Genomic DNA, 12,315 nt, shown 5'->3' with positions numbered 1-12,315 from the left:
AAAGCTCAGAGAGAGAGAGAGAGAGAAGGGGGGTTAAAAGGTTTAAACCTCCCTAAGTTGAGAGAGAGAGAGAGAAGGGGGGATTAACCCGCCCCGTCCCGACGACGTATGGGTACGTCACCACGATTTGCATTTGCCAGTCCCGGCGACGTACCAGTACATCGTGCAATTGCAAGGTACCTAATTTGCACAATTTTCAATTTTCGCACGTGATTTTTCGTATGTATACACGGGACACCTTCCTCTATTCCTGTACAAGATACCAAGCAGGGACAATGCCTTACACTGCATAACCTCCCCCCTCCCCCCCTCACGCCATTGTCTTGGCAAAGGACCTGTTACCAGTGACCTGGCTAGTAAAGTTATTCAGGGCCAGAGTGATTCCCCAATCGATGACAATGTGGAGGACAATGTTTACATAGCATTAGAAGAAGAAACAGCCAGAAATAATGATCAGGTAGTGTGGCAAAAATAGGTCAGGTATGGTGATTAGTTAGCGAGTGAAACAATGCTTATAATGCCTTTATTACTGCTTGAAAACCAATATACTGTCATACTACATATACATTCGTACCAAGTAAATAAATAAATACCGTTTATGAGTGGATAAAATAGTTACCCTCCCATAGAACTCGTTTTCTTTGGTGCCAGCATGTTAGAAAACCCACTCAGGTAAGGAGGAACTCCTACCTGGATTGGGCACTTTAAACCTCAGGTGAGCGATTTCTCTATGAATTTTCGATGTTTCTCACCAAAAGCGAAGGTTTTAGCCAAAAAAAAAAAAATCGAAAATACCTCGGGACTGGGGGATGTCGGAGGTGCGGAAAACCTCGGGACGTGACGGGTTAAATGGTTTAAACCTCCTTAAGTTGAGAGAGAGAGAGAGAGAGAGGGACTTATAATCACTTTTTTCTCCTCTTCTCTCCCTCAACCATTTTTCCCCCGCCTCTCATGCCTCGCACCCTCATCTCTGTTTTCATTTTACTGTAAAGAACGGGTGGGTAGTAACGCCGCGGTGCCTTGCCACGAGAGGCCAGTTTAGCAAGAAGCAATTAGAAGCTATTCGGTGCTGTAACTAAACCGAAGTATGGACTATCCCCTTCAGCGCTGGTCAATATTTAGCCGCATTATTTCACAGCACGACCTTGAGTAGAACATTGCACCCGCGTCTTCTACGGCCTGCAAAGTGTTCAATAAAGCAAACACTGGTCTGAAGAAAAACTAAAAAGTATTTGTCCATTATGGCAGAACCTTAGATCACTTGAGGCTTTTTTCCAGCACACTCTGGCCTTTGTTATGCCTGTGGTGAGGCCTCGATACATAAACAGATTGGTGTGAAAATTCTGCACCAGTGTTGTGAACTCAACGCACCTTCACAAGAGGCATTTAAGCTCCATACTCTTCGTAATTCTCATCCTAAGAATATTAGGGTACTGGTATATCTTTCATTACCTTACACACACACAGACACACACACACACACACACACACACACACTTTCTCTCTCTCTCTCTCTCTCTCTCTCTCTCTCTCTCACACACACACACACACACACACACACACACACACGTAATAAAAGAGTCTCCTTGCTGTTTTGAAAAAAAATAAAAATAAAAATAACTACACCCTCGACACCGACATCATGAGACATCCAGTCGTCATATTAGCCCCCGTTATTTTATATATTACACTATAGCATGTTTACATACTACGCTTTTGCATATTGTTCTTATATTTTAGACACAGATATAGTTTCCATCACTAACATGCAAGAGGAGACTGAGGTACTGGACATCACGTAACCAGACTCGTTTTTGCAGGAACAAAGTGAAGGATCTGCACCCGCCCTCCCTTGCACCGTAGGCTACTGGAAAAAACAGTCTTAATTACCGGAGGCACTTGACTGTAGGTTTGTTTATGAATCTTGCCCCTTACGTCAATGCTGTACTTCGCTCCTCCTTCTCCTCCTCAAGAAAAAGTTCGTAACAAGCTCCACCACCTCTAAGACACCCCATTGCACTCTCAGAACTTGCTCAGGCCCGAGGTGAGGTGCATAGACAGGGCCAGAAGGCGAAGAGAGAAAGAGGAAGTGAGAGAAGAGATTAAAAAGCGACAGGAGAACAGAGAAGAAGGGACGAGGAAAAACGTCAGCGGACAGAAGTGGTGAGCCAAGAAAGAGGAAGGCGAGGAGAGACTTGCGAGAAGGATAAAAGTCAAGAAAAACAAGAAAAGTTGAAAAGAAATAATGAGAGACATCATTTTTCAGGAGGTGACGTTATTTAGAGGAGAGACAACTGTTAGTGCAATGAGAGAAGAGAAAGGGGTTTAATATCGACAGAAATCAAGGGAAATCAGATTAAAACAATATCATCGAGCACTTATTAACGTTTCGGAATGCACAGTCAAATGAAGACAATATTTTAACAAACACGAGAGAGAGAGAGAGAGAGAGAGAGAGAGAGAGAGAGAGAGAGAGAGAGAGAGAGAGAGCATGGGAGTAAAATAAGAAAAAGTATAAAAAAGGAGAAAGCTGATTACCGCAATATAAGAAAAGTCCTGATGACGCAAAATTAATAACTAACAACGAAAAAGCGCCCTTTCCCACTCCCCCCCATCACATGCACTAACACTAAAAAACGTAAAATCTCCGGACACATGGAAAGGAGGAAAGAAAATACAGTGCCAAGCAAAAAAGTTGTCCCGCTCGCCAAGTTGGAGATGGTCGGGGGTCTGCTGGTGTGGGCTGTGGTTCTACTCTGGCAAGGTAAAGCACCCAAGTTGTCAATCAGTCTTAGGGTTTTTTTTTTTTTTTTTTTTTTTTTTTTCCCCAAGAGGGGCGCCTTCCCGTGGTGGCACTAATATAACACGTGGATTCACTGCCCGTTTATACAAATGTCCCTTTTCTCCCTCCCTATACCCCAATAGGAGAATGATAGACTGCCGGAATAAGGAAACTTCAGCCCCCAGTCCACTGAGTTCACATTACAATTGAACCTGGGGCTGCAACAACATTTTCTTTTTTCATAGCCTCTATCCATTTAGAATTTGTACTATGAAGATAAACTCCAACCTCCATAAAACAATTCAAACAACAATAATAATAATAAATACAACAACAACAACAACTAGCCTACTACTACAGGGGTAATATGCTCGTCGGCTGAAATATCCTAGCACCTCTTCCTTAGCAACTTAGTCTGCAAAGTACGGGCTACCATCCTCTTTTGAAATACTCATAACTATATAATACCTGCATAGATTGTATAAATAACAGTCAAAGGAATATTAATATACCAAATGCAGAAATAAACTGGATGTATATTCAAGCCTGTTCGTGTATTTTTTTATGTATCTGCTTCTATAGGACTCTGGAAATTACTACACGTTCACACCCTCCACACACTTCTGTCACTGCATCGTCACCACCAACCCTACCTCTTATACTCCCTCTCTCAGCCACACCTGTCATAGACCTCCTGTCATAGCTACACCTCTCATAGACCCCCTCTTATAGCCACACATACCTCCACCTCACACTTCTCATAGCCACACCTCACACTTCTCATAGCCACACCTCACACTTCTCATAGCCACACCTTACACCTCTCAAAGCCACACCTCACACCTCTCATAGCCACACCTCACACCTCTCATAGCCACACCTCACACCTCTCACCTCTCATACCTCCACCTCACCCAGCCGAGGTTGGTGATGGAGTGCTGGTGCTGGAAAATAAACCCAACGTGGCGGCGGGTTCTAAAGTGGGCGCCAGAACCGAGGACCTCAACTTCACTACAGAGCAGGACTTCTCCGTGTGCGTCCGCTTCCTATTCAAGCGACTTCAGCGAGTCAACATCGTCTTCAAGGTGGACGGGTCGGGCACGAGGCCACTGCTACAGCTGGGTGAGTGAGAGGAAGGAAACTAACCCTCTTCCCCACGATTAGTTCGTTTACCTTAACTTGACCCTGATTTCTGCCCTTCGTTAGCTTCTCTCACGTACCTTAGAGGCAGAATAAGGCAATGCTGTGGCTCTACATCCTTCCCATAACACTTCGTGACTACCATCCCAATCTTTCCTCAGAATTATAATAAATTAACCTTAACTTGGCCCAAATTTTTGCACTTTACAGCTTCTTTCGAGTAGCTTAGTGGCAGAATAAAAATACTTTGGCTCTACGTCCCCTTCCATAACACGTCTCCGTGACTAGCATCGTCATCTAGCGTTAATCTATTCCTGCAACGCAGTGGTTATTTTAAACCAAGTTAGAGTAACCAGTCTAGTTCCTTCAGTTCCACGACTTTTGATATTATTTATTTATTTATCTATTTATTGGTCTTTGCATTATATATATATATATATATATATATATATATTATATATATATATATATATATATATATTAGGAGAAATTTCTCGGTAAATATGGTAATGCATTAAAGTACAAGAATGAAAGTTGGAAAGTTGGTTAAAAAAAATGAAGTCAGAGAGTTTTATGAGTCTGCCGAGATGGTGTGGGATGGGTCCCTTTTTTTTGCTATATGTCCTGGGAATCATTAGATCCCTCACCAGTTCTTGGAAAAAAAAAAAAAAGTCCCCTATCTCTCTCTCTCTCTCTCTCTCTCTCTCTCTCTCTCTCTCTCTCTCTCTCTCTCAAACTGTATATGTGAAAATATATATATATATATATATATATATATATATATATATATATATATATATATATATATATATATATATATATATATATATATATATATATATATATATATATATATATATATATATATATGTGTGTGTGTGTGTGTGTGTGTGTGTGTGTGTGTGTGTGTGTATCTATCCATCCGTCTCAGTCTCTCTGACAAGCTACCAAGGTCTCTCATCATATTTAAAAACGGTCTCGCCCTAACCACCATAGAAGCAACCACACTCCTTTATCGATCTGCCCTTGTTGCCAAGCCGACTCCATACCTTCTTTACCCCTACACACTTGTTGACTACACAGCGGTTTTATTCGTCCCTGTGTAGAGTACAACTGTCATGTGTGGGAAGGTTCTCCACATATAATAATCTCAATGGAGTGGAATCAAAGGCTTTTTGTCTCATTAACTCTCCTTCTTTTACTGGTTCCCTTCAACCTGTCTCCTTGCCGCACTGTTGCATCTTTATCTCTTTTCTATCGCTGCTGCAATGGTCACTGCTCCTTTGAACTGTCTGGTTGCATTCCTCCACCACTACGCCGAGCTCGCAGCACCCGTCTAGCAGCAAATTCTCATCCGTTTTTCTGCCCAACTCTCTAATGCAAGAATTAGCTGTTACTCCCAGTCCCTCATATATGCAATAGTTCAACTCCTAGAACTGTCTTCCTCTGTTACCTACTGCCTATGACCTCCAGTCTTTTAAATGCAATGTGTCCTGGCATCTCGAAGTGAACAGATCTTAAATTTGGCTCTCCGTTATTTTTTCTTTATTTTTTCTTGGAGAGAATAATCTTGCTGGCTTCTGGCCTTTGGCTCCTTCTTCTCTAAACTTAAAAATTGATGGAACGACAGCCAAAGCATTCATTGATTTTCTGCCTGCACTCCCGGTAAAGGAGAAGCAATGTCAGGGTTCCATCGATCCCCTACATGTTATAAGGCACGGTAAAATATAGTAACAGCCCGCCATCAGCCCCCTGCCAACACCTACCGACGAAGAAGCTGAGGCCCGCCCCCGATGTACCAGTGCCCCGGGGTGGAAGTTTGTGTGTCCTATATTGTCCTTACACTAAGTAGTGCAGAAAATTTTGTTTCCGGTGATACTCGGAGTGAATTTCTTTCATGGTAGTGCAAAATAATAAAGGTTACAGCAATCAAATGAAAGCAAACTAAATAATGTTCTGAGTGTACGACGCTGTTTTTGCAAATGTTTAAGTTAATGATGATGTTAGAATGGTAAATATGTACCTGTTTAACATTTTTTTGCATGTCTCCAACAGAGGTGAACGTGGACAATGTGCGGGTGTGTGTGAGGCAGGTGTACCGCTTCCACATGTTGGATCGCTGGTTACGGCCTCGTCGCTGGTACTTCCTGTGTGCCACATACAACCGTCACTTGAGTCAGGTCACTGTGTATTTGGATGGTGTCACTCTGACCCAGTATAACCTGACACAAACACCATCAGAGCGTGCCACAAAGGTTACCATTGGCCACTTTTCTAAGACTCTTGCACCCACAGGAAATTCCTTCACTGGCAACCTCACTCAGTTTAACATCTGGAGTCGGGAACTGACGCCAAGCGAAGTAGAAAGGTTGGCTTGGTGTGTAGATGAAGGTGAGGGAGATGTGCTGAGCTGGAAAGGGAACTGGGAGGTGGTAGGAGCAACACAGCACCACGTTAACCTTGCAGCATTGTGTTCCAGACCACAGCACCAAGAAATTCAGATTTTTTCACCATCGACTTACAGTGAGGGTGTGGGCGTGTGTGAAGCACTAGGTGGCACAGTTCCAATGCCACATAACCTCTCACATGCCGTGGCCATGGTCCAAGACGCTGTCAAGGTACGCCCAGAGTGTACCTACCTGTGGATTGGCATAAATGATCAGGAAGAGGAGGGGTTTTGGAGGTATCATGGCAGTGGGAGACCTGTGCACCATATTCCCTGGGCCATTGACGAACCAAATGGACTTCGTTATGAAAACTGTGGAGGGATGGAGGCTGAAGGTGTGGTTGACAACGACTGTGCTGCCATTCGGTGTACAACTTGTCAGGTGGTTTATGACTTGGTACTCACACTACGCGGATCCTGTGAGGATCTTGCACACAATGTCAACTACATGATGAGTAATAAGGGCGACCGTAGGGTATTCATTGGATACGGAGACTATGTCATTCTGCACAACGGAACCGGGTGGGTTTGGTGGAACCGGACAGAACGCAGGGTGGTGGCAACCCTTCTATCCGACCACTACCATCCTGTTGGCCGGCGGTGGTGGCGGCTGCTGCAGCCGGTGTGTGACCAGAAGGCTGGAGAGACCCGCCGGCTGTTGCTGTCAGCCTGTCGCCCTGGACATTTCACCTGTGATGATGGCACTTGTATTAACTTGGACAATCGCTGTGACCTCAAGTATGACTGTCGTGACCAGAGTGATGAGAGTGACTGTCTGTTGGTGCGTCGTCCGGAGGATTACAAGGTGAGTGGCGGCTCAGTGCTGAGCGGCTGGTAAAGATATATGTATATCTCACAACAACACATATTGTAGGTTTTTATCTGCCCCTTGCATGACTGTCTACTGATGTATCTTCCACCGGATTGCATGGTGAGTGGCCGGTCAATGCTGAGAGGCAGATAAATAGTTATTATACTCGACCACAACACATACTTTATGTTGTTTCCTTCTCTTGTGTGGCTGTCTGCTGGTGCGACTTCCACCGGACTACGAAATGAGTGACGAATTAGTATCGAATGGCTGGTACACAGTTATATATCTAACCATAACTCAAATCTCTGTACTTTGGACCTGTCTCTGTCTCTGATTCCACGGTACTTAATCTATTAGCTGGCAGGACCTCACCCAAGTACATTATTTAGACTACTTTTAGATTATCTTAGCCAGCTGAGAGAAGACCATGTTCTCTCAGAAGATAATGGTCAGCCGTACGTTATGTGTAGGTATGTGGTTGTGTTTATGTGTGTACGTGTCTATATTGTGTATGTGTCTAGGGGGGGAGGGCAAGTTAGTGGTAGTGTTCATACTGAAATGCATTTATAGATAGTAGTTCATATGCATATGTGCTAGTGTGAGCCCCTGCCGAAAAATATATATGTCTTTGCTCGTGTATCAGTATGTAGAATATCATCTCACTACAGACCAGTGTGGTGCTGCAAGTATCTGGGCGGCGGGGTGGGGCTGGCAAGATGGGTGAGGTGAGAGTTAAGTGTTAATATTAATGTGAGTCCTTCTAGGATGATAGAAAGAGTATTATCTACGGACAGACCACTGTGGCGCAGCGGGTGTCTGGGTGGCGAGGTTTGGCTGGCAAGGTGGGCGAGGTGAGAGTTGAGTGTTAATGTTAATGTGAGTCCCAGCAGGATGATATAAAGGGCATTATTTATGGACAGACCAGTGTGGCGCCGAGGGTGTCTGGGTGGCGAGGTGAGTCTGGCAAGGTGGGGGAGGTGAGAGCTGAGGTGACACTGACTAACCTCCGCGTCGACACCGCCCAGATGCTGCTCAAGGTCTCACTTAACTTCACTTTCAGCTGGCTCGACCCTCGCCTCACCTACGTCAACCTCAATGGTAACCCCAGGTAAGGAACATCTGCTTCATACCGAATCTAAGTCGAGCAAATTTGTATCAATCAGTATCAGTAAAAGTAAGATATAAGGGTGGGGATGGGTATGACAATTTATTATGAATAAACGAGGTATCGAGGCTGAATGCAATAAAAGGGGAGTGACTAAAATGGATTAATGAGGTACGTATGGATAAGAACGTAAGGGCTGTTCTTCTTTCCCACCTTGGCAGATAATGGAATGATCTCTACCCCAAAGGTATTATGGACATTTTGTGGATTGTTAGACATATAACGTGGAAAAGAGAATTTCCAAATCTTGAATGATTAATGAATGTTCAGTATATGTATTTTTTTCCCCACCCTTAAGAGTACGTCAGCCTTTAAATTTCAGGCTGTTCTGACTTTGACTGCTGTTTTATTTTTTTTTTACTCGCCAACTTCATTTTTACTGCTATCCTTGGGTCAGCCTTGTGTTAACTCTGTAACTATCACCGCTAACGTACTGTTCCTGTCCCTGTGTTATGCTTTCCCGCATCACCTCCCAGCCTGAATGTGGTTGACGTGAACGCGACTGAACTTTGGCGGCCGACAGTGACGCCCCTCAACACCGTAGACACGCCCCCATCCTCACCTGTAAACCCTTCTGTGCCCTCTATCCACGTCCACAAGCGCGGACATCCTGCAGGCCAAGACAACTCCATCCCAGAGGAGGGTGAGTAGGAGGGCCAGGCAATGGGTAGATTAGGCAAGTCCGAACTCGAAATACTGAATACTTACAAAGTAGGGCGCTTGCAGATTGTGTCCAGCCCACCTCAGGCGCAGGTGACGGTAGTCAGTAGCCAGACGTATCATGACACACAGGAATGCTGTTACAAGAGCCTCGTGCTCCTCGTTAGCCTCCACACTGACGCAATAGTTCATCTCTTCAGACCTATAACTGATTAGTTTAGACAGTAACCCTCTTGTCTTAGGGCAGTAACGTAATGACACTTAGGTCTTCTGACAGTGTGTCAGTGGTGTTGTGCATCTCTGTAATATGCCAGTTGTGCTGTACCCCCATCTGCTGTTGCAGTGGTGCTGTACCCTGGTCGTGACAACCCTCTAGTGGAGGCGCGAGCCTACCAAGCCTCCTTCACCTGCGACTTTGACCTCACCCGCTACCCCTTTGACACCCAAACTTGCTGCCTTACTTTCCGACTGGCTGCAGGCTCATCAGAGGCATCCAGGTACTGACACACCTGTCCTAAATGCCTGTTTACACATCTCTCTCAAATATCTACACTGTATACACTAGACACGCTTGCCACCTCGTCATTCTTCTGGTTCCAGGCTCAGTAAAGGCTGCACACAAGCACTGCGTTGCAATGTGCTGTGTTGTGTTGTGTCACTGTCTGTTGCATTATGTTAAGTTGTGTTGTTATGTGCTGTGTTATGTTGTATTTTGTTGTGTTGCTGTGTGTTGTGTTGTGCTGTTAGGTGTTATTCTGTGTTGCGTGATGCATTGTGTTATGTTGTTACAGGTGGGCGTCTGAGGGCAATAGGGTGCGGTACTCGGGCAGTGCGTTGCTGATGGAGTACACTGTTGGCGACCTGACCCTCTCACACCAGCACACGCTTCTCATGGTGAGCACTGTACATCTCCCTGTCATTCCCACACCACACTAACACCACACAGGCTTCTCAAGGTGAGCACTGTACCTCTCCCTGTCATTCCCACACCACAGTAACACCACACACAAACTACACTCTTACACCAACACACGCTTCTCAAGGTGGGCACTGTACCTCTGCTTATCATTCCTTACACCACATTAACACCATACTAACACTACACTCACACCAACACACGCTTCTGAAGGTGAACATTGCTTTACTGGTTTGTCACATACCCGACTGATAATTGTTTCATTGCAAAAAGTCTGTTTAATGGTGTCTCCATATTTGCAGAATAAAATAAAGAGCTGTGCCGTACCATATCCTCATTTTTGTCATCATCAGTGAGCTTATTTACAACATATACTAGTTCTTGTGTCAGGCAGTTGTTCCTCTGGCGCGCCGTGGTGGTTATGTGGTGATCAACATAGACGTCTTTACACACCGACTCATATTTGAGGCATAAGTTGAATATTGGCTTTTGGGTCACGTGGTGGTTCCCCTGAGACGTCGTGATGACAACGCCATGATCAGTATGTGCTTTACGTACACCTGCTTTACGAATATTTACGGATATAACTGACTTATTGTTCCATGTGACAGGTGGTGGTTCCTCTGGCGCGGCGTGATGGCAACGCAGTAATCAACATCTACGTGCCGTCTCTCACCATGCTGGTCATCGGGTACCTCACACTCTACTTCAGGAGGGACAACTTCGAGGCCAGAGTCATGACCTCCCTTACCTCGCTGCTCGTCATGGCCACGCTGTTTACACAGGTCATTGCATATATATTGACCTTGAGTGTATCTTTGTCCTGTAAAGTAGGCTTAGATATACAGTTTTTATTTTAGATGATATCCTAGTTATACAGTTATATAAGTTCGAATAGCTATTTCTGTAAGTACTCCTATCTATTTATGTTTGTACGTAAACACGTATGTCCTCTATAGCCGGCGAGACCATTGAACAGATATAGTTTATGTCCCAGAAAGACAATCAGTGGCTGGATTGGTCTCAGATTTTGCAGGTAGTAATGTTTGGAGAGTGTGGGATGAATATGGAGCAGACTGTGACCTCTAGTACAGAGACGTGCTTACAGGGTGTCATTCCCTTGTTTACAAATCTTGGTTCTTCGTTTCCAGCCCTACCACTAATCGTACTGGACTGAAATGTGGCGCCTAGATATAGAGAGAATGAATTTGGGTAAGGAAATGGAACAAATTTAGGGTGAGTTTGAAGGTGGGAGGAGGCGTGACAGGCCAAGAAGATGGGATGGCTGTGGTAGATGAGTGTGTGAAGAAGTGAGATTTGGAAGTTGAGGAAGATAAGTAACTGAGAAGGTATGGAAATGGAAGCATGTGTAGATAGGAACATTACCTATTTCTGGCACCAGTGTATGGAGGTTATAATGCACTCAAAGGGTTTCTCTCTCGACAGGTGGCTGCCTCGTTGCCCAAGACTTCATATTTCAAGCTGGTGGACATTTGGCTCCTCTTCTGCATCTTTTCCACTTTTTTTATCATCGTCTTTCACATCATCATTGATCTTCTCATAAAGGAAAACGAGAAAAATATCCAACATCATGAAAAAGATACTCCACACTCAGTCGTGGATAAGTTCAGCCTGTCAGCGAGTGCTCTGGTGAGGAACGTGATACCGCCACCTCTGTTCGAGTCCAGCGGAGACGTGATACAAGTCTGCCGACAGGACACACAACAGACAGTCAAGACGGTGAAGGAGGAAGGGGAAAAGTGGAAGGGGCTGAGTGGTTCTGTTGGCAAGTCGTCCTCTGTTGCGGCCAGTGAGGGAGGCAAGAAGAAAGGCATCGAGGTGGCGAATGGAGCAGCAACAAGAAGTAAAAAAACTGACACGCTCTGGGCCTGGCTTGAACCAAGAGTTTCCGTCACAAGCATGGAAAAGTTTGCTCGTATCTTCATGGTTGTGGTGTTTGTTATCTTTAATGTCATTTACTGGATCATCGCCTACCTTGCCTGAACACTTGACAATATTTAACCTCCTTATCAAATTTCCTGGATGTGAATTAAATAAACTGATTCTCTCACAAGGTTACACTGTAATTACTGGGATCGTATGTGTTGAAAATCGTGTTTGTTTGACGTCACCGCTTCTCGTGGGTCATTTGTTCGTCAGTAGTGAAATTTGGAGGCGCCTGCAGCTCACCCTATCCTTTGGCGCCAGGATTAGTATTCTGTATATATTTTTTCTTATTCATCTGCAAGCGAACGTAGGTCTTAAGTGCAAAAAATAAAGTAAAAACAATAAATTCTTTTCTAATATGACGCATGTATCACCCAGTTATAGATCAGACTCTTCGTATAGATTGGTAAGACGTGGTGTATACAAGAGAGGGAGCCAGAGTAGG

General features: G+C 44.6%; 1 protein-coding gene across 1 annotated transcript; it reads left to right on the top strand.

The window, feature by feature from the left end:
• Positions 1-2,718: 2,718 nt before the first annotated feature.
• LOC145409287 (uncharacterized) lies at positions 2,719-11,927 on the top strand. Its single transcript, XM_080279765.1, has 9 exons — positions 2,719-2,764; positions 3,701-3,904; positions 5,978-7,173; positions 8,103-8,290; positions 8,824-8,990; positions 9,351-9,504; positions 9,799-9,901; positions 10,535-10,708; positions 11,370-11,927. Exons 1-9 carry the CDS (start codon positions 2,719-2,721, stop codon positions 11,925-11,927), a joined length of 2,790 nt encoding a protein of 929 aa, XP_080135891.1.
• The last annotated feature ends 388 nt before the right edge of the window (positions 11,928-12,315 follow it).

The sequence above is a fragment of the Coenobita brevimanus genome, chromosome 80 (assembly GCF_032717465.1).
Source record: "Coenobita brevimanus isolate Jiangsu-jjx chromosome 80, ASM3271746v2, whole genome shotgun sequence".
Lineage (NCBI taxonomy): Eukaryota > Metazoa > Arthropoda > Malacostraca > Decapoda > Coenobitidae > Coenobita > Coenobita brevimanus.
This window is presented reverse-complemented; position numbering and strand designations above follow the sequence as displayed.